Source organism: Triturus cristatus, chromosome 11 (assembly GCF_964204655.1).
Source record: "Triturus cristatus chromosome 11, aTriCri1.1, whole genome shotgun sequence".
Lineage (NCBI taxonomy): Eukaryota > Metazoa > Chordata > Amphibia > Caudata > Salamandridae > Triturus > Triturus cristatus.
In genome coordinates this window covers 21,151,113-21,173,934 of record NC_140594.1, presented here as the reverse complement: position 1 = coordinate 21,173,934, position 22,822 = coordinate 21,151,113, and the positions used below count along the sequence as shown (strand labels likewise).

General features: G+C 48.1%; 1 protein-coding gene across 2 annotated transcripts in view; it reads left to right on the top strand.

Annotated features, from left to right (window-relative positions):
* Positions 1 to 22,822, top strand: part of SLC15A4 (solute carrier family 15 member 4) — a 327,049-nt gene that overhangs the window by 102,715 nt on the left and 201,512 nt on the right. For both annotated transcript variants that reach the window (XM_085632757.1, XM_085632759.1), the window contains exon 2: positions 5,451 to 5,746. In XM_085632757.1, the coding sequence (XP_085488883.1) occupies positions 5,451 to 5,746 (296 nt within the window). The remainder of the gene's footprint in view (positions 1 to 5,450; positions 5,747 to 22,822) is intronic.

The window sequence follows — 22,822 nt, the reverse complement described above, 5'->3', positions numbered from 1 at the left end:
GTGACCCCTCTTCGGGGAGCCAGGCCGTGGTCCTGAGTGTTTCCTAGAAGTAATGTGAAGTGAAGTCCCAGCGCCTTCTAAATGGGACATTATGCGGCAATCAGCGGCCGCCCTGCAGGTCAGGGCCAATTCCAGACGGATCTCTGCTGGTAATTTACACGTCCTGCGGGGCTGAGCCCAGGCCTTCCCCAGCCTCGCTGATTTGTAAGTTTGCAGCATCAGTGGGAAGTTCATTTACCATCTGTGGAGGACAGACCCCTGCCAGCGCCTTGTAATGTCCGCTTCGGTCGCCGTGATGTCCTCACCGTGGGTTGGAAGTGACAGGACGCGCAGTGACCCGGTAATCCCCCCTCTGGAGTACCTTGAGTCCCTCGCTTAGGAGCAGGTATCCAGGAACGTCTGATCATTCGGGGGAGTTGGAATTACCGGCGACAGATACTGGGTGTATGTCCTATGACTGCGGAGGCGTTTAGGACTCGCACTGCTGGTACGGACTATGCTCAGATTAATGAAGTCTTAATATGAAGATTTCGGAATAAAATCGTTTTCTGTGCTCATTTATTTGAAGTTATTGTTGCGAGCGCTGAATTGTCCCAAATAGACGAAATGAGGGAAAAGTGCAGATTATTATCCGCGTGAACACAGTATCAAGAAAAATGTCACTCAGAAAAAGACTCCAACCAGCCCAACGAGGCGAGTCCCTGTAAAGTCTTTTTAACTCGTGGTTTCAATAAACAGAGGAGAGTTGAGCCGCGGTGGTGGATCGCACCACAGCCTTGGGCCTAGGGAATGGGGCTGGTCACGGATAGACTCAGACCTGGGCGCTTCAGTTTTAAGCTGTTCGAAACATCTCTTCCTGTAGGAAGTGAACATTTGTGGAGGAGCCTCAGGTAGTGGCAGGTATCCGAGGTTAATCACAGTACTGCATCATGGCGCTATGTTCATCAACCTGCACTTTCCATCCGTGCTATAGATATTCACATGCTGTAAACCTGTGCATCTTACCAGCCTTCTCCTCCTGTCCTCTTTTCACTTAAAGTGAAGCCGATTTACCATAAATTGAAAACTCTTAATAAGTGGTGCAGTGCTTAGAAGCAGGTAGAGATGTTTTTAATGTGATTTTATGGCCCAAACCCGTCAATTGTATGACTGTATAGTATTAGGGGTTGCATTACAGCCTCCAGGTGGGCATGGACCAGTGCGGGTGGATGCATGAGTGTTGGGGAGGGTGGTGAATACGTGGTTGGTGGGCAGGGTTGAAGTGGGGCTGAGCACAGTTTGTTGGATGTCCAGATGCCTGAGATCACACAGTGATGCTGTGCAGCTTGAAGAGCATGGCCTTTAGCTCCTTTCGGAAGCAGCCAGGCACTTGGTTATCCAGAAAGTAGTAGGCGCTTGTGACCACGGGGTGTGACGTCTCACGGAACCCCAATTACAGATTTTATTTCTCTTCTAACTAGCAGCTTAGAGAAGGGATCCACTTCCTTTGCTGGCATTGGGGCCCATGGCAACCTTGCTCCATCACTGGAACACTGAGTTGGATGCAGAGAAGGGTTCGACTTGAAAGGCGTTCCATATCCTTGAAGCACAGCTGTAGGGCTGATGTCTACTTTTGACCTCTTTCATGAATGTGAGAAAATTGATGATGAAGACTGAAAATGGATGAGTAGCCATGAACCATTGGACGATGGGGTTTATCTAGTGCGCTGCACTGCGCTCTCCCATTCCTTGCGGATCACTCACTGGTCTTGTGTTTGAGCATTGTGTGGGTGTTGGTGTATCGGGGAGTCCGTACCCCATTCTATCAGTCAGTGCTGTCCCAATGCGTCTCTTTCTCTCTGGCCATGTTCTGGCCCCAGTTTCCTTGTCTTTGTCTCCCGGTGTGTGTGCATCTTCTGTTCCCGTTTCATATCTTCTTGCTCCATACCGTCTTTCTCTGTTTCACTGTCTTAGGGTTCATGTCACCTTGCACTTCGTTGGCGTATTTCTGGCCTACTAATTGTATACTCTCTGTTCCCTCCTCTGTTGTGTTTGTGGGTTTCTGACAAATTTCCCTCGTCGAACCTGTTTTGACAAAGTCGTCCAAATTAATAGGTTTCTACAATTTCACCTGTTAGAACCTGCTATTCTTTTACCTCCACTTCCCTTCCTTTAACACCCATATATCTTCTGCCCTCCAGCGTTAATACTTTTTAATTTTACTTCCCCCTCTACCTCTTCTACATGTCCCGATCCTATACACTTGCCCTGCTACATTACCGCTTTTACTTCCCGTACATCTTAATGTCCCATGTAACTTTTTTCTTTACTTTTACTTCGTCCCAAACCCAATTGACATTTTCTCCATAAAAAAGATCCTTCCCCTGTTGCCTCCGTTTACTCACTTCAATGGTTTAAAATCTCCTTCCCTTTCTTTAATACTTTTATTTAACTTTTATTATTCCCCCTACACCATCCACTCTTTCATCCATCCTATACACTCTCCTCTCTTTCCGTCTTACCATTCCTTTGCCTACATCTGCCTTTTCCACAAAAGCACACTATTTTCATGGAAAAGGTACTTTGACTTTTTTTCTATAATATAATATAATATGTTCAGCCATATTTCATCAGGCTGACTGTCCTCATTTTTGAAAATGTCCACAATGGTGCCGGGCCTGTCCATCAAAGATGACAACTCCTCACACTGGAGATGCATCTCCATAACCTTGTGGAGATGTCTCCCTTGGTTCCTATGTCCTGATTAATTCCAAGAGTAGGATTCGGTACAGGCTTGACTGTAGCTGTCGCCTTGATCTGATTTGGCCCTATGCTGGGTTTCTGCCTTGATCCCTCTGGGAGCCGACAGGGAGCATTAATCCACTTCCATGACCTCAAATCACCCACCACCACGTGTGCGAGGCGAGATGATATCTGGGCCAAGAGAAAGCTCTTGTACTTTCACACTATGCTGGGCGGTTCTTAGCATTTTTACAACCAAAGTGAGCATTTCTCTTCTAAGCTAACAAAACAACTTCTCTGTTGCCCCCTCTTCTTAGCCCTTACCCTCGGTCTCTGGGTTTCTGTCTCTTTTTCTCCTACGTTTCGACCCTCACTCTCGTGTTCTCGTGTGATCTATAGTTAAAACCCGGTGCTTAGATACAGCCAGTTCAGTTTTCTTCTGAAAATCACATGAAACGTAATTTACTAAGAATAAAAGGTTAGAGTAAAGCTTTTAATACAGAAATTTACCCTGAGGACAATATCTAAACCTGTTGTGCCCAGACGAAATACTGGATTGTTTTTTTGCAATTTTGCAACAAAATCAAGCTTGTTAATAAAGAGTTAAAATATAACTGCTTTATCCCTCAGTTGTTTGTATCAAAGCCTAGTTAGTGGAGAAGCTTGTTTATGTGTGAGGGTTGGCGTGTGAATTCAGTAAATTGATATTGTGCGTTGGCTTTCAGTTTTGAAATCTTGCATGGATGGAGAGGACACCGTTGTGGTGGCCGAGCTGGAGCTAGCGAGGCGTGGGTGGGATCGTTTCCCTGACTATGGGGGATCTTGAAAGCACCTTGTTGGTTCACAACAGTGAACTGGGGCCCTGGCTTAGACTGTGTTCTAGACAACTTCCACGAGTCCCTTGGAATTTGGCTTCTGTATATTTATGGCTGCTTTAATGCACTAATCCTGCCTGGCGGTAGTCCACATTCAGGGCAGGTAGCTCTGGTTGTCCCAGTTTTTGAAGTGAATAGACACTTCTTATATTTTGATTCCGTCTCCTTATTTTTTAGCTCATCTCCCCCAAGGAATGGTCCATACAGTTTTCCATAGACATATCCTCAGCCTGCATCTATATTCAGAGCTTAATTTGTAAAAGAAAGAATGGGGGGGGCGCGAAGCTCTTCTTAGAAGCCTGTGGTAGGTGCAACTATGTTGGGGCACTGAATACCAAGAGACTTAAAACCACCTCAGGCCTCTTAATATACTGCTAGACTCTCCCTACCCCTTTATCTCACTCTTGTTGGCGACTACCTTCTCCCATTGTGACAGATTTTCCGTCTTTCCGTAAGTCAATATCTGACAGAAAAATAAGTGCAGATCTCTAAAGGTAAGGTAAGGTGCCTCTGCAACCACCAGCTCAAATTAAGCGCTGCCTGTATCACATTTACATAATGACACAGTGTTGATGACTACTCTGAAAACCCTCTACTGTAGTTAAAAAAAACTTTTCTTAAACTAAGGAAACCTAAGATATGGCAACAAGCTTTAGACAGCCTTCAGTTTAAACCATTTTGGTGAAGATGTGAATTGACCGTGCGTGGTGACCCTGAGGAGAATAAAAGCCAAGGAGCCCCAAATACTGGTCCTCTGTGTCCTCTACGTTGGATGTGAATTTCTGCTAAGGCTTTGTGAGGTGCTCTGCCATGAGTTGCGATGTGGAGCAACGCGAAGCGTACATCTTCAACCTGCCAGTTGCTGAGCTTGGGCCTGAAGAATTAAACATGCAACGCCTCTTCTATTTTGAGAGTGAATATGAAGTAACTGTAATGCTACATTACAGCGCCCAGATACCCCTAGGGGTGACAGTATTGTGCTTTACAAATGCTGATTGATTTCCAATAACTGTTCAGGAGGTGATAGTCTGCCTTATGCATGTCAAGATCTCTTTTGGAGGATTGTAATTAGATTACGTGGGGTGTCTCCTGGGAGATTGACTGCCCGCGATATGGCAGCGTTTAGGGTAGCATCTTGGGCACCCGATAGTCACTGTCTCATGAGGTTGACTTCTTATTTTCTGCTGAGTTCTGGTGGCCTTTTGAGACTTACTGAGATGGGAGACTCAGTGTTCCGCTCAAGTTGGGGACCCTCTGTTCCACAGCTGGGACCTGCATCCTTGTGACGATGCAAACCTTGAAACGTCACTGCGCGGTTTTTCTGATTTGTTTGCCTTGGAGTTCGCCGCGTGCGTAAGCCTTTGGTTATTTCTCTGATTGGTTCTGAGAGGGGGAGAACTCTGTGTTAACCTCGCTTTCCATGATGTTGTACCATTAATTCTCTCAATCAGTTTGCTGTGGCTCAGTTCCTACTCCGAGCAGGGGGTCCCCAGAGAAATGAGTTATTGCAGTTGCATTTGAAATATATATTTGTACCCAGTGTTTCTTTTAAAATGTTTACTCTTCTTTTTTTAGGATACTCTGAAGTTTTCTGTACTGTGATTTAATGGTATTTTCTAGTTTTTTTCACTCTTTGTAAGAGACTTTTATGTTTAATATTTAAAAAATCAATGCATTAATTTTGGAATTGAAATGGCCTCCAAAGTATTTGCTTTTATGACTCCAGTTAATGAAGGCATCAAATGTTTAAATGTTTTTGTACCATTATGTTTCTTCCTAGGCCCCTTATAGAGTATTGATTTATGCCTAGACATTTCATAAGCCACTAATGCCTTTTTATATCTTCGTCTCTAGGTAAAAGATCGGGGTTCAGAAGCCACACGCACGTTTTTTAATTGGTTTTATTGGAGCATCAATGTTGGCGCCATCATTTCTCTAGGTGGGATCGGATACGTTCAACAGAATGTCAGCTTCCTGATTGGCTACATCATCCCCACGGTGTGCGTTGGAGTTTCCCTCCTGGTCTTCCTCTGTGGGAAGATGTTCTTCATCACCAAGCGCCCCGATGGCAGTGTCTTCACGGACATGTTTAGGATTGTTGGATACTCATGTTGTGTCCGGAAAAGTTCACCTCGCCACGAAGCCAGCAGGTATGTACTCCCCTATGTCTCTTGCATGTAGATTGATAAGCGGTCTCCATAGGAGTGTTTCGCCTTTTCTTTTTTTCAGTATTCTGTGGAGAGGCAAAAATAGGTGATTCTTAGTCGAAGAAAGCTGAGCTGGTTCCTAGTGAAGTTGAAGGAGAGGTGAGAGGAGGAAGATTTACAATATTTTCTGTTGACAGAAGTACAGACTAATTTCATGTCTGCCTAGCTCTGTAAGCAGGTAAAGAGTGGTTTTTACCTCTGTCATCATCACTAGGTAGGGTTGTTTAATGAACTTGTGTATCTTATCCCTGTTGTTTGAATCCGCTTTGACTTCCATTCTTCCTCTCTACCGCCATATAGACTGTTCCAGTCGTTTTACCCTTCTCTTTTCATCACAGCCTTCCATTACTACAGGTGCCATCAATGTCTACTCATTTTGTCATGTATGTAACTATAATAAATTCCAAATCCTCATTCTAGGCAAACAAAGCAGTTTAAGCTCCTCGGTAGATTTGGTCAGAATGTTGAGTCTCCATCCGTGTATTGCATGCACCAAAAGCTGAGGATGTCCTTGAACACACGGCCTCACTTGCTTTTTTGAGGTTTACAGGAGACGAGCCTGAAGGGATCAATTCTTTGTTACATTGTCATGAGCCACCGACTAATAGCAGGTATAGGGTGATAGTCGCAGTATTTTCTGTTCACCAGTGCTATGAAGCAGTCGTTGGGGTGATGTTTCGGGTCTTTTTTGTCATGTTCAGTCAGACAGGACTGTTTCAGGTATTCATAGAGTGTGTGATGGGTCATGTTTATGTTTATGATTATGAGATTTATAAAGCGCTCAAATACCCATGGGTGTCTCAGCGCTAAGGACGGGCAGCTAGAAACTTATACCAAGGAAACTTATTGTGTGAACAGCCATGTTTTCATCATTTTCCTGAAGGTTAATATGGATTGGGATGATCTGATCTGTAATGGGAGCAAGTTCCAAAGTTTAGCAGTCGCAACAATGAAACGTTTATCGCCCCAAGAGGCAGTTTTAGTGCGTGGCACTTTGAACAGAGATGCCGTAGATGAGCGAAGAGCCCGGGCTGGGATATAGGCTGCTAAATCTCTAATCAGAAACTGAGGCCCTGTGTTGCGGGATGTCTTGTATGCAATACACAAGGCCTTAAACATTATACAACTCTTCACAGGGAGCCAGTGAAATTTCTGAATAACATGTGATATAGGCTTATATTTAGGGGTTCCCGACAGAATGCTGGCAGCTGCATTCTGAATAGTTTGCAGCTTATGGATAACCTTGTATTGGGCATTCAGGAGAAGCCCATTGCAGTAATCAATGGTAGACATGACTAGAGTGCTAACCAGAGTTTTTCCTGATGTCAGGGGAAGAAATGGTAGTATTTTTTGTTTATCATGCGTAGTTTGTAAAATGCAGCTGAGACTACCGGGTTGGCATGAGGTAGAAAAGTCAGTCTATCGCCAAATATGATGCCTAGATTCCTAACCCTAGTGACAGGGGGTGGCGGAGGACCCAATGACAACGGCCACCAGGTTGAGGACCAGGCAGGGGATAGTTTACCGAAGGTCATAACCTCTGTTTTATCAGAGTTTAATTTAGGGCAATTGCTGGTCATCCAATCACTGATGGCCAGCATGCCTCCTTGAAATTTTGCTGCTACTTCTTCTCCATCATTGTGTATTGTCAACACCAACTGAGTATCGTCGGCATATGAAGTGAGGCCCAACCCATGTCCCTTGATAACTCTAGCCAAGTTCGCCACATAGACATTAAAAAGTGTCAGACTTAGGGATGGGCCTTGCGGGACACCACACGGGAGGCTCAATTGGGTGGACTGAAAGGTACCAAAATTTACCGACTGAGTACGGTTGGCGAGGAAAGAGGCCGGCAGCTCTTGGGCTTTTTTCTGGATACCCAGTTCAGTGACCCGGTCGATCAGGACGGCATGATCGACCGTGTCAAAGGCTGCTGAGAGATCCAGCAACACAAGAACAGCCGTGCCTCCCTGGTCTAAGATGACTCTGATGTCTTCGGTCGCTTTAATGAGTGCGGTCTCTGTTCCGTGGCCTTTGCGGAAACCGAATTGTGTGGCATCTAACAGCTGGTGGTCTTCAATTTATTTGGAAAGTTGGGTGTTCATAACCTTTTCAAAGATTTTTGCCAGAAAAGGCAGGCTAGCTATTGGCCTGTAGTTTTTAGTTTCGGTGGGATCCAGGTTTGCTTTTTTTAAGAGTGGTTTTATAATCGTTTTCTTCCAAATCGTGGGAAAGATACCTGAGGCAAACATGGAATTACAGATAGTAGATAAGACAGGTGCCACTTGATCTAAGGATCATTAGCGGAGCCTGATTTTACGGAGGATATTATACTAGCAATCTGATCGAAAGTGGTATTGTCAAATTTCACTAAGGAGAATTCAAAGGAGTCCCTTATTATCGGTTGAGCCATAGTGTTGGTTTCAGAAGCAAATTTCGAGTAAATATTGTTTACCTTCTCAACACCAAAGTTCGCTAAAGAGTCACATAGTGACTGAGTAGGGGCCACGTTGCTGGAGGATGTTTGGCCTGACAGTTTGGCAACTGCTTGGAATAGGTGTTTATTAGAATCTTGTGCAGCTTCGATCTGAACAGTATAGTATCTCCTTTTTTCCTGCGCGATCAAGTGTTTGTAGTTGGTAAGTGCTGCTTTATAAACTAGTTTTTCCTGAAGGTTATAGGATCTACGCCATTTTCATTCACAGTTCCTGCACAATTAATTTTGTTCTCTAAGGAGTTCAGAAAACCAAGGAGCTGAAGGCGCGCTCCGATTTTTTGAGATAATTTTGTTGGGCACCAGCCGGTCAAAAGCATCATTTAACCAGTTGGTGTAGTTTACTGAGGCCACATTGGGATCTGTCGGGACTATTGGTTGGGTTGAGCACAAGTGTATTTTTAAAAGCTGGGGGTCTAAGCACTTCCACGCTCTTCGTAGACCCGGCTTGATCGTTAAGGTGCTGGGGAGTGCTTGAAGTTGGTCTGAATATCAAAAATGATTGCATGATGATCAGAACAGACTAAAGGGAGAATACTCTGTAGACGAATGGCTTGGGAGTTTGAGAAGAGGCCATCTAAAGTGTGGCCGGCTTGGTGCATAGCGTTTGAGACTCGCTGAGATAAGCCTACCGCTTCCAGATCTGAAAGTAGATTATTGGTGGTGTTGTCCAGATGATTTTCTAAATGAAAATTAAAATCCCCTAAAATCGTAAAGGTAGATTCAACCGCTAAAGGTTCTAACAGAGTGCTTAAAGTTGAAAGAAACTCTGTCCTGGGTCCTGGTGGGCGATGGAGTAGAATGCCCTTAGAAGTTTGAGATGGGGTGAGCTGGATAGAAAAATATAGAGCTTCACAGGTTAGCATGGGGATATGTTCGATTTCAGCTGTGAGGCTATTGCGAAAACTTATCGCAAGCCCACCACCTTTTTTTTATTTACTCTGTCTTGCCTTAAAGCGGTATAACTCTCTGGGGTAGCATCTATGAGATCCGGTCCTGATGAAGGATCTGTCCAGGTTTCCGTTATGAAGAGAACATCAAATTTATGATCAATTATCAAGTCTGCGATTTCGTGTTTGTGTTTAACTAAAGAACGCGCATTGATCAGCGCTGCGCTAATATTTCCACTGTCCGGGTTCAAGGAGTGTGTTATACAGGCCTGCCGATTAAATCGTGGAGAGGGTAGGTAGTTACAATGAGGGCATTAATAGGTGCTGGGCGTAAGTTAACCAGATCCATGACTGAGTATCTAAGTATCTTGTGCCCTAAGGGCTCAGGACCAGGGGAAGTGGCCCTGGGTCCAGTCCAGGCGCAGACGGGCTTGCATTTGGCGCACCGACGGCATGCCTGCTGCGCGCGTCCGCTGCGCGCGCGCATTCAGGGGCCTTAAATGCTGGTGGGGCGCCAAAAACAACTGGTGCGCTGACCCCAGCAGGAAGTGAAATCTGCCCCCAATAGCCCTCCGCGCAACGGCACTTGCCGCGTCGGACCGGGGCCAGGGAGAAATAAGCAGGTAAGAGGTTTCACACGTTATGACACAAATGCAACTTTCACAAGTTATAACACAAATGTAAAAACCTGAATGATGAACTAGCAGCAGCAGAGTGAGGTTAAAAATAATCAGGCGATTTAAAAGCACGATTATGCACACAATACAGCTAGCAGCGTCCCAAGCAATCGGTGACTGCTTCATGAGTGAAGGATGGGCCTAGGAGCCAAAGAGAGTGAGGAAAAATAGATGAAGAGGGGCAAGGCACCAGTAGGTGGCAGTGTAGAAGGAGAGATGGAAAGTATATATTTCCAAGTTCACCTGAAGAAGTAGAGGGTTACTTCATTGGTCAGGCCTGCATAATTGTTTTTGAGCCTGTGAGGAGCGTGGGGCCATTAGTACCGAGGTTCCAGTGATGAAGGTATTTGTGATTGAAGATAGGTGGGAAACCCTTATGTAGGCAGTAAAATTGTTTGCATAAGTTTTGAGTAGAGCGGTCATGGTGTAGGTGAAGATAAGCTTGTTTGGCTTGTATTGGAAATGGAAAGGTGAGAGGAGAACAATATAAAAGGGAGTAGCTTAGCCCACCGTAAGGAGGTCAGTGCCCCAGGCCAGAAAGTCTTGGTTGTTAGTGTGAAGAAAGAGTGTAATCTTGTGAAACAGATTACGGTGGTTGCCGCATGCCTAAGGGAGCAGTTTATTATTAGTGACTTGTTTTCATTGTTGTCAAAAACTGCATGCCAAGTTTTGATATTTTTGTGCCATCACAGTGGAAAGCTGCAACAATATTCTGCTTGTAGGCAAATTGGCGGGTCAGCAATAGGACAACCACTAAAATGCATGAGTTGAAGTAGGTGTATCTTTTCAGTGTTAGGGCTGTCACAAAAGCTTCAGTCAGATCAGTCTCACCAAGAGAGGCCCACCCTGAGGGAGAAGCTTATCAGTGCTCTGAATGTTATAAATGCAGGTTTAATGCCATGCTCAATCACCATGAGAGAACCTACACTGGAGAAAAACCTATCCGTGCCCTGAATCCCAGACACGTTTTAGTCAGAAAACCCCATTTCACTCAACACGAACCAGCACACGATGGAGAGGATAATGTCAGAGCTCTGAATGCTTGAAAATCTCTAGTCTAAAGTCTTTTCTCGCTTAACATAAGATGATTCACATCAAAGAAGAATCTTATTCGTGCTCTGAATCTCTGAACAGCTTCGGTGATAAATCCAGCCTCACTGAACATCAGAGGACCCAGACTGTTATGTTATGTATATTTGTAAAGCGCACTATAACCCACAAGCGTATCTTGGTGCTGAGCACGTGTGTGTGCCGAACCCTGCCAGTGGTAGGTTGGTTAATTGAAAAAAACACAGGTCTTCAACTTCTTGCGGAATTCTAGAAGAGAGGAAGAGGCTCTGGCGTGTTGTAGGGGGTTGTTCCACGCTTTGGGAGCAATGTTCCAAAATGCTTGCCCTTCTGATCTGGTTCTGTGTATGCATGGTATGTGTGCAAGTTTGAGTCTTGCGGAGGGGAGATATCTGGGTGGCTGGTCGAGGGATTTGCAACTGCTCAGGTGGGTGGGGCTTGAGTTGTGTAGTGCCTTGAACGTGTACACAAAACCATCCAGCTCACACCTCTCACACACACATGCAAAGCACGCCACAGCACTGGCCTAGTGTACTTCAACAGCTGCATGCACTTATGACAACCTCCCCCCTCCCCCCCCCCCCCCCTGACTTGGAGAGACCTCCCACACCACGTTGAAGCCTAATCTCTTCTGGAGTTCCGCAGAAAGCTGAAGACTTGGCTCTTTGAATAACCTCTCCAAGGAGACAGTTCCTAAAACATCCAGCAAAGCACCTGGATGCCCTGCCAGATGATTGAGGTGCTATACGAATATGCATAACAAACATATCTCTGGCACTTGCCCTCCTTTAACAAAAAATAGGCTTTCACTGTGTTAGAAAATTCATGTTGAGGTGCATCTGAATCCTATTGTTTATCGGTGAAGATGCCCAGATCAAAGTGCCTCCTTACCTCTCCTTTTTAGTACCCGTTAAGTTAGCACCAAGGATGGTGCCTACAAGACACAAGTGAAGCACAATGAAGGTAATGGCAAGTTCAGTTCAAGAACATCAGCTACGAACCCATCTCCAGGACATCTTGACACATTCTTATGTTCCTCACTCCTTGGTTACCAGCACAACTAGGGAAAGCCATTCAGAGGACTTCATCTCCTTTATGACACCTAACTTCAACAACCTTTCTAGCTCATCCTTGATTGGCCTGAACATCGTGTTAGGAACCTTCCTGACCTTGTGGATACACGGCGCAGTTTGTTTTAGCATAATCTTGTGCTCAATTTACTACAGTATCCCAGCTCTCGTTCAAAAACAGCAGGAGATTCCAAATAAATATCATCACCATCACTGGCATTGGATGGCAATTGAACTGTTTCAGGGGCACTGGGTCTTAATGTGATGCTAATTTCACCATAGTGGCGCCTACCAACATAGACCCAAATCTTCATGATTGTGTAGCCAAGCTCATTCACTTTTGACCCACCATACCCCACCAGGATAATCTTAGCAGGCAGCAACTCCGTACCATCTGTACCAAAGTGCTATGTCTGTTTCTGGTCACCTAGGATGGTGTAAGGAGAACCTGAGTCCCCCAACTCCCATCATTTTTTTGCCTTCAATATCACCTCACTCTCCGGCATGCTCAGCACTGCACAGTCAGCACCTCCATCGTCTCTGAAACATAAAATCACTTTTTTCATAGTATCTGAAGCACACTCAGCACTTTGAATCTTGTTACCCCTGCAGATCCAGGCATTAATAGCCCATTTTCCACATTTCTAATAGGTGGCATTCTTGTCAGAACACCCAAGATTGTTGGGAAGATGACTTCTGCTTCCACATCTAGAACTTTAAATCGTCCCCCTTGCCTTTCTTTTTCTAGGGAGATCTCTTACACTCACCACTCACATTCTTCACACTGCCTTCCTCTTTGTCGCTGGACACAGTACTCACTCCCTCACTAACTCCATTGCTTCCTTCAAATCTTTTCTGTGATTTTCACGAATGTCACGTATCCAAGTAGTGATATATTTCATCACTTGGACTATTTCAACATTGTCTATCAAATCTGGATTGTAAGCCAAGCGTTTTCCCTGAACTCTTAGTCATCTGACACATCTCATAAGTTGGCCCCTAATTCGGGAGCTTGGGAGTGCTCCGAAATCATACGGACAATCTTAATTTGAGTAATGAAATGCTTTTCTAGCATTAGAACTGACATTTCAAATGCGTCTCTTGGTTGACCGTCATCATCAGCTAAGGGAAGTTCATCCCTACTCTCATGCATGCTCCTTCACTCTTCCCCTTAATTATGAAGCAGGTCACGCTGTGGTCCCCACCTATTGCATCAAACAACGTCTCCCATTGTTTCCAGGGTAGCAGCGGATTGCCCTTTCCTGACACAAATAATGAGCCTGGGACATACCCTGCAGCCATGTTAATTGGTGTTTAAGATAGAGTAAATATGAGAAGAGTACAAGAAGTATGTGTAATGTATACCGAACACCTCACCGAACCGGATGAGTCTAATATCCAGTGGATGAATAAATGGATTAGTAAATTTCTCACCGGGGCAACCCACAAATATTGGTGGCTCAACTGCAGTGGTTTCACAAATGTCCTTGTTGAGCTGTATCCACTTTGATCTGAGAAAAAACAGGGTCTTTTATTGAACTGTTAGTAAGGAAATGTACGTCCGCCTCCATGGCTTGTACATAAGCAGACACTGTTCTAAATTGTACTCCACTGTCATGGCTCTTTGACCAACATATTTATTAATAAAAGTACCTTGTAAATTGTGTGTAGATAAATTAACCTCTGCCCTGGCGTAAGAAAGAGTAAACCTTAAAACAAAAAAATGATGTGCATACTCCACTGTTTGTCACAACAATTGAATTCCTGATGACCATCGGTCACCTCCGTGAGAATTCTTAGGCACTTCCCAATCCAAGATGGCTGTGGTGATGTTGCCATGCATGGAGGGTGAATGCATGTGCGGGATGTCATTCTCAAGCAAAAGGCCAGTGCGAGTAATATCTTTTAAGATCTTCGAGCACTTTAGATATTTTGCACTGTACCGTGGCCCAGCTCTCACACCCATGTAGAAGATAAAATGGGTTCTAAGATGCCGTTGAAGGAAGAACCCCAGGACGAGACCTATGGAGAAAGTTTGACTACAATGTCTGCCTGCCTCTTTCCCTTCATGGTGCTATCAATAGGATGCTACAAGCAGCATACAAACACAGAGACCGGTCTGTATGGCAGGTATGAATATGGTGAATACGAGTTCCACAAAGTGAATGCACACAGCAGGTACTGAAGAAACCTACGGAATCCTTGTGAGGTCCTGACAAAAGCCAGCGAGCCCGGTGAGGCGTTGGTGTGATGGCTGAAGCATGCTGACCCAGGGATACAAAGGGTACTCATTTCCTCTGGTGTATCCCCTGCTGTTTGTAACTCCACCAGAGTGCCCTGTAAAAATAAGATCATCCCTCTGGACACCTTATGCTATTTTAAATCTAGGATCCTGCCCAATAACCAGAAGAGCTCCCTCGGTTATCAAGGTTGAGCCCATCCAGACACATCCTTCGTTATCTGGACCGGGACCCTCTGAAGAAGCTTGTCGCTGGGGAATCCCGGAGGGACAGGGTAAGAGGCCTTTAAACACCATAGGGAGACCCACTCAGGCAGGTGAAGAGAATTGGGATTGGCTTCTCTCCATTTGTTTTCCAACATTCAGATGTGCGGGAAGATAAGCCAACCCTATATCACTTCTCACTCCCTCCTCTTTGGAATATAGAAAATCTGCATTGTTCATGTGAGTTCTTCGAGAAGTTTGTGGCAGGCACCTCTCTTCCCAAGGCAACCTTGTCGCACTGGGACGTTGGTGTCAAGGAAGACGCTGACCGGCGAGGCAATAGTGAAGCAAGATGAATTTAATGGCAAATTGAGATCAATCAATTCATTTGTAAAGCGCACTACTCACCCGTGAGGGTCTCAAGGCGCTGAGGGGGTGAGGGGGAGGGGGGGTGCTGCTACTGCTCGAATAGCCAGGTCTTGAGAAGCCTCCTGCAGGTTAGTAGGTCCTGGGTCTACCGTAGGGGGTTAGGGAGGGTGTTCAAGGTCTTGGCGGCAAGGTGTGAGAACAATCTGCCGCCGGTGGTCGCTCTTCGTATGCGGGGCACAGTGGCGAAGGAGAGGTCAGCGGAGCTGTCGGTTCGGTGTGTAGAAGGTGAGTCTGTTGAGGTATGCTGGTCCGGTGTTGTGGAGCGCCTTGTGTGTGAGGAGTTTGAAGGTAATCCTCTTGTTGACGGGAAGCCAGTGCAGGTCTCTCAGGTGTGGTGTGACGTGGCTGTGGCGCAGGATGTAGAGGATCAGGCGAGCAGAGGCGTTCTGTATGCATTGTAGTCGTTTCAGGAGTTTGGCCGAGGCTCTGCATAGAGGGCGTTTCCGTAGTCCAGCCTGCTGCTGACGAGGGCCTGGGTGACCGTTCTTGTTTCAGTGGGGATCCATCTGTAGATCTTGCGGAGCATGCGGAGGGCGTTGAAGCAGGAGGACGAGATGGCGTTGACTTGCTTGGTCATGGAGTGTTGAGTCGAGGATCAACCCCAGGTTGTGTGCGTGGTCAGTGGGTGTTGGTGCTGCTTCCAGGGCGGTCGGCCACCAGGAGTTGTCCCAGGCAGAGGGCGTGGAGCCGAGGATGAGGACCTCTGTTTTGTCCAAGTTCAGCTTCAGGCAGCTGTTCTTCATCCACTCGGTGACGGCTTTCATTCCTTCCTGGCGGTTGGCTTTGGCGGTGAGGGGGTCCTTGGTGAGGGAGAGGATCAGCTGGGTGTCGTCTGCGTAGGAGATTATGTTGAGGTCGTGCAGTCTGGGGACGTGGGCGAGCGGACGTGAACAGTGTCGGGCTGAGGGATGATCCTTTGGGTATGTCGCAGATGATCTTGGAGGCTTCGGAACGGAATGGGGGGGGCGGACGCTCTGGGTTCTGCCAGAGAGGAAGGAGGTGGTCCATTCCAGAGTCTTGTCTCGGATCCCTGCGTTGTGGAGGCGTATGCGTAGGGTGGGGTGGCAGACCGTGCCGAAGGCGGCTGATAGGGCCAGGAGGATGAGGGCAGCGGTTTTGCCGTTGTCCAGCAGGGCCCTGATGTCATCGGTGGTGGCGATGAAGGCAGTCTCGGTACTGTGGTTGCTGCAGAACATGCACTGGGACGGGTCCAGGATGTTGTTCTCCTCGAGGTAGCGGGTCAGCTGTCTGACGGTCTTCTCGATGACATTCGCAGGGAATGGTAGCAGGGAGATGGGCCGGAAGTTCTTGAGGTCCCTTGGATCCGCCTTGGGTTTCTTCAGTAAGGCATTATCTCGGCGTGCTTCCAGCTCTCCGGGAAGGTCGCGGTCTCAAAGGAGATGTTGATGGCCTTGTGGAGATGGGGTGCGATGGTGGCGCTAGCCTTGTTGAAGATGTGGTGTGGGCATGGGTCTGACGGAGAGCCGGAGTGGATGGTGTTCATGATTTTGATGGTTTCATCGTCGTTTATGTTGGTCCATTTGAGCAGGGGATCGATGTGGGTGGTGGCCGCGGGGTCTGAGGTGTCGGTGGTTGTTGGGGCGGTCAGGTTGTTGAAGCTATTGTGGTGTCTGCGATCTTGCGATGGAAGAAGGTGGCGAGGGAGTCGCACAGCTCTTGCGATGGTGGGATGTATTGGTGTTGGAGCTGGGGTTGGAGAGTTCCTTCACGATATTGAAGAGCTCTTTGCTGTTGTGTGCGTTGTTGTCAAGTCGGTCCTTGAAGGAGGCACTTTTGGCGGATCTGATGAGGTGATGGTGTCTGCGGATGGCGTTCTTGTGGGCTGCGTAGCTCTCTGGTGTCTGTTCGCGGTGCCATTTCTTCTCTAGCGTACGGCAGGTTTGCTTGGAGACCTGGAGGCCTGCGGTGAACCAGCTGGCTTTCTTGTTAGTGTGTCTGTTGCAGGGCTTCTTGATCGGGGCAAGAGTGTTGGCGCAGTTGTCGATCCAACATCTGAGGTTGCGGGCAGCGGTGTCGGTGGGGTCAGCGGGTGGGGTTCGGGCGAGGGTGGTGTTTAGCTGGTCTTCAGTGATTTTGCTCCAGCTGCGGCGGGGGATCTGTTGAGTGCAGTGGTGCATGGTGGGTTTCTGGAAGCTGAAGTGGATGCAGCGATGGTCGGTCCAGTGAAGTTCAGTGGTGTGGTTGAATGTGACGTGGGGGCTTGCGGAGAAGATGGGATCAAGTGTGTGGCCGGCGGAGTGGGTGGGCGTTGTGACGAGCTGTCTAAGTCTGAGGTTGTCAATCAGGGTGGTGGAGTTGGTGTCATTGTTCTCAAGGTGGAAGTTCAGGTCTCTGAGGAGGATGTAGTCCGTGGAGGCGAGGGCGTGCATGCTGACGAAGTCGGCGATGGAGTCGCTGAACTGAGGCTGGGGTCCGGGGGGGTCTGTAGGCGAGAGTTCCTCTGAGGGTGGTGTTGGGATCGGTGTGGATCTGGAAGTGCAGGTGTTCGGCTGTGCTGAGGGTGTCGTCGGTGCTGGTCGAGACCCTGAGGGTGTTCTTGTGGATGATGGCGATTCCACCTCCTACTCCGTTGGGCCGTCCCTGCGGGTGATCTTGTAGCCGCTCGAGTGTTTGCATCCATTTGCTGGTACTGCCCTTGAGCTTGCCGTCATTGTGCCTTGCAGGCACATGCCCGTGATTGTGACTTGCAGGCACATGCCCGTGATTGCGCCTTGCAGGCACGCGCCCGTGATTGCGCCTTGCGGACACAGGCATATTACTCTGATGGTTAAAAGCATCTGGTGACTTCACAGCTTGCAGGTGCTGACCAAAGCTGGCTGTTCGCACACAGACGCATATGCAAGCCCCCTTACACCCAGACCTACACACAAACTCCCACCCACAAACGTATATGCACGCATGGAGAGATGTGCACAGACGCACCCACACACCCCCTGAAAGCAAACGCACAAGCATGCACGCACGTGCGCTCACGTTGTCACAAGCATGCACGCAGATCTGGTACAGGGAGACGTGCGCAGACACAAGGTATCACAAGCATTCATGCAGATCTGGTACAGAGAGACGTGCATGTGCACAAGGTGTCACCAGCATGCACGCAGATCTGATATAAAGAGATGTGCACAGACACAAGGTGTCACAAAAATGCATGCAGATCTGGTACAGAGACGTGCACAGACACAAGGTGTGTCAAGCATGCAAGCAGATCTGGTACAGAGACTTGCACAGACACAAGGTGTCACAAACATGCACGCAGATCTGGTACAGAGACGTGCACACACACAAGGTGTCACAAGCATGCATGCACATATGGTACTGAGAGACGTGCACACAAACAAGGTGTCACAAGCAGTGTGCAGATCTGGTACAGAGAGACGGACACAAGGTGTCACAAGCATGCACGCAGATATGGTACAGAGAGACAGACGTGCACGGACACAAGGTGTCACAAGCATGCACGCAGATCTGGGACAGAGAAACGTGCACGGACACAAGGTGTTACAAGCATGCATGCAGATCTGGGACAGAGACGTGTACACACACAAGGTGTCACAAGCATGCACGCAGATCTGGGACAGAGACGTGCACAGACACATGGTGTTTCAAGCATGCATGCAGATCTGGTACAGAGAGACGTGCACACAAACCAGGTGTCACAAGCATGCATGCAGATCTGGTACAGAGAGACGTGCACGGACAGAAGGTGTCACAAGCATGCACGCAGATCTGGGACAGAGAGACGTGCACGGACACAAGGTGTCACAAGCATTCACGCAGATCTGGTACAGAGAGACGTGCACACAAACCAGGTGTCACAAGCATGCACGCAGATCTGGGACAGAGAGACATGCACAGACACACTCCGATTTCTGTGAGCGAGAGAGCGCCTCCTCCCTCAGACCTGCTGAGTGTTAACACATCTCTGTGTAGACACAGTGTCTCCTTGAGACTACAGATTAAATACAAGCTGCAGAGTCTCCTATCGCCAGGAGCAAACATCAGTCGGTGTGAACAGGGATTACAGGATGACAGCAGGTCAGAGACGGGGCAGGCAGTCCACAGAAACCAGGGGGCCGGGCGCACTTTACAGCTAATTGAAGGTGGCCTTTTATTCCCAGAGAAAAACCACATAATTGTGCTTACATTCAACATTATTAAAAAATGTTTTATTATTTAATAAAAATATATGAACAGTACTTTGAAAGCGTCAGTAAGTTCATGCTCGCCACATTACAGCCAGTTCAGTTCTGGGCTCTGGCAAACCTCTGCAGGGCCAGCCAGCATCCCCAAATGACTCCTTTGTGGCCTGCCTGAGTCCGGGTTGGACACACCAGGAGAAACTAGACGTTTTATGGTCCCATTTTTTAATATACCTTATTTTATTAAACTGTACAATATGTGACGCATGCAGCCGTGTAAAGATCCCCCCCCCCCCCCCAGCCGCCCCTCCTAGTGAGAACCAGCGCCTGTCCACACCTCACACCCAAAAGCCCACTCTCTGGGGTGCCTGTGGGGTAACCCCTAAAGCTGCAGTGTTCTCTTTAAACTTCATCTTACTACGCGTCTACTCTGTAATGATGGGTGCACCATAGCAAAGAGCTCCCCTTGTTATATAACGTCATCTACATCGGTCTCCCCAAAAGACTGACACCAGGTTAGAGGGGCTACAGAACCAGGCAGCTGGAGCGGGTCTTCACCTCTGTAAGTTGGACCATATCAAAACGGACAGCTCTTCAATGGATCACAGCTAACACCAGAATCAAATCCAGAGTTCTTGGTACCAACAACAAAGCCTTCTGAGTAAAATACTCACTATCTCTTCAAAGCCGGGCCTAACCACACTGTGCTGCGGCTAGAGATCTCTGTTCATTGGTAGCCACCGTATCCTTTGACCTCAGTCCCACTGATGAAACATGGTAAGGTTCCTAAGGCCAAAGGATAGAACCCCTCCAGCCCACCGCACATCCCAGCCTGACCTCTTGAGAAAACTCCTGAATCCTGAACTCTTCAGACTCTTGTGGTAACTGGAAGCCAGGGCTTCTAGGCACTCTGAATGCAGGATGTGCGCTGGAGGCACCTACCACCTACCCACCTCAATAATTGTTCTCATCTAGCGCTTTTTCTTTGCATAGACTTTGTTTCTGCCTCATCTTGCACTCTGAAGTAACCAAATATGCACACACTGTGCACTATAAAACCCAAATGAATTTAAAGCAGCAACACCAACTCAGCTGCTGGTGCAAGCTGAACTTCAGACATACGCACCTGGGGATGTCGAAGCTCGGCAACTGGGGACGTCAAAGCTCGGCAACTGGGGACGTCGAAGCTCGGCAACTGGAAATGTTGATGTTCCGAAATGGGGGATGTTGACATGTGCGCCTGGTAAGGGTACAATACAGGGATGGAGCAGTGCTCTGCAGTAAATGCATGGTGAGTGCGTGTGCTGGGTGTATGTTTAGCTGCGAGGGATACATATCATGAGAGATGTAGAACTGTGCAGTGCATGCACAGTGAAAGCATATGCTGGGTGTATGTGTGCTTGCGAAAGTACGATACATGAAGAGTGAAGTGCTGTGCAGCACTCATTAGGTGAATGTGTGTGCTAGCAGTGTGTGTGTTTGCAGGCCGGACACCATGGCAGCGGAGCAAATGTGTGTGCTGAATGTGTGTGTGTCCGTGAGGACACAATTCATGGAGGTAATAGTACTAAATAGTGTGTGTGTACAGTGCCGATACACTGAGGCCAAGTGTGCCTTCAATGTATTACATGGAGGACTCTGGTTTCCATGTGAGAAGCCCAGACCTGCCTGGTGAAGACATGAGGAGCAGAGGAATCTCCCAGACAGATTTGTGTATTGCTGCATTCCTATGCTTTCCCAGAGAGTACTGTGACCGCCCCCTATGCCAGGAGGGGCTTCTGGTACCACGTACTGAGACGTTCAGACTGCCGACAGAACAAGTGGAAACCAGACCAAGACCTGCCCCTGATTTGTCCATGGACTTAGGAGGGTGCCGAGAGGACATCGCTACATCGCTGAGAACAGATCAGGAGTACCAGGATCGACCCCCAAACCCCATGTGTGCCCCGAGGACCTCTGAAAGGCGTTCTGACAAGGCCCTACACCTCATGCTTTCTTAGGTCTTTGCATGCAAATTCCCAAACTCTGTTGCTTACGGACGGAGTTTGTTCCTATTCTTACTTGTTTCTGATGCTCTGGAATTGCTTTTCCTTCTGCCTTTGTCTTAACTGATTATTCGGGGGTCACAAGAATCTGAGAACCTTTCTCTTTACTCTCACCCTCAGCTGCTCACACTGTGACCTCGAGGAAACAGTGGATAAACAACAAAATCAGTTAAGTTGCCCATTGGGGCTGTTTCGGTCGATCAGTGAGGGATGTAATCGTGGGGCACTGGAAGCAAGAGGAGTTCTGCCGTGGGGGTATTAGCATGCACCAGTGTCCACACCAAGGGTTTTGCCGTGGGGGGTATTGGTGGGCACCAATGTGCACACTGAAGGTTAAGGGAGTGCGACTGGGGAAATTGAGGCCCTGCCATGGGTCCGTCAAGAACTGCAGTCGTGCCTCGGAGACCTTACAATATCGCTGTTGGCTAGATGGTGAGACTTTCCCATTACGGATTGAGGATGTGCCTCAGACGCTGCCGTGCAGCCACTGTCCTGTTGGATTTTGAGGTTATACCTCACAGACATTGCAGTACAGCCATTGACCTGTTGGGGATTGAGGCTGTGCCTCACAGACGTTGTGGTAGAGGCATTGACCATTTGGGGATTGAGGCTGTATGTTAGAATCCGGGGTCTCTGGTTGGCGCAGGTATGCACTTGCGACAAGCAGGGACCCTTTCCTCCAAGTCAGGGCAAGGGATTACTCTTAGAAAATAACCCCTGCTCACCCTCTAGGTAACGTGGCGCGAGCAGTCAGGCTAGATTCCAGAGGGCATGAGGTTAAGCATTCAGGGCGTCCCACAATAACCACCAACCCACCACACAGAGACACAAGACTGTATTTTGTAAAAATAAAGCTCTTTATATAAAAGACTCTTCAAGCAGGCTTCAAAAATACAGTTCTTCACTTCAAAAGGGGGTTCCAGTTACTTATATAAATGTTCCATGAGGCCACAGTTCTTAAAAGGCAATTTTAGCAGTGATGCAGACTTCTTGGGGTCTGTGCGCACCGTAGCGCTTTAAAGTACGCTTCGTACCGGCGTCAGTACGCGTCGTACCTACTTCGGTACGCTTCGTACACCACCAGTACGGTTCTTCCGTCGTCGTACGCTTCGTACACCACCAGTACGGTTCTTTCCTCGTCTCAGGCTTCCCGCGTGAGCAAGCGGCTATATATTCACACTGTACGGGCCGTACAGGTGCAGGGACGCGCCGTACGGGTTTGGTGCGAACCGCGCAACACCTCACGCTTCCCGCGTGAGTAGCGTAGCGGGACGACAGCGCAGTACGGACCGTACAAAGGAAAGTACGCGTCGTACAGGGGCGCTTTGGGCTCACAGTGCCTTATTCTTGGGGGCAAAGTTCGTGGCGGCCTCAGCAGTCTTTAGAAGGGCGTCCCGCGTCGTGTTGCAGTCCCGCTTGGTCAGTGGACGGCGATGCTTCGTGGGGCGCCTCAGGACGTCACGGCACACCTCGAGGTGGGAAGCAGGAGGGGCGGCTCGGGGGTGATTTTCAGCGCACATCGCTGTCAGCATCGGCTAGAATCGGCGAACCAGTGTGTCGTCGGTCCTTGCAGTGGTCGCTACGGCCTGGGGTCGCAGAGGCTCGGCGCTTGGAGCCGGACAGTCTTTCCTTACGTTGCGCGCTCCGGCTCGAGGGGGCGGCAGTTTACTTTGCTCAGGCCATGCAGGGCAGGCCTTCACGGTGCTCACAGCAGCACGGTCGATCAGAAGTCACGTTGCTCGG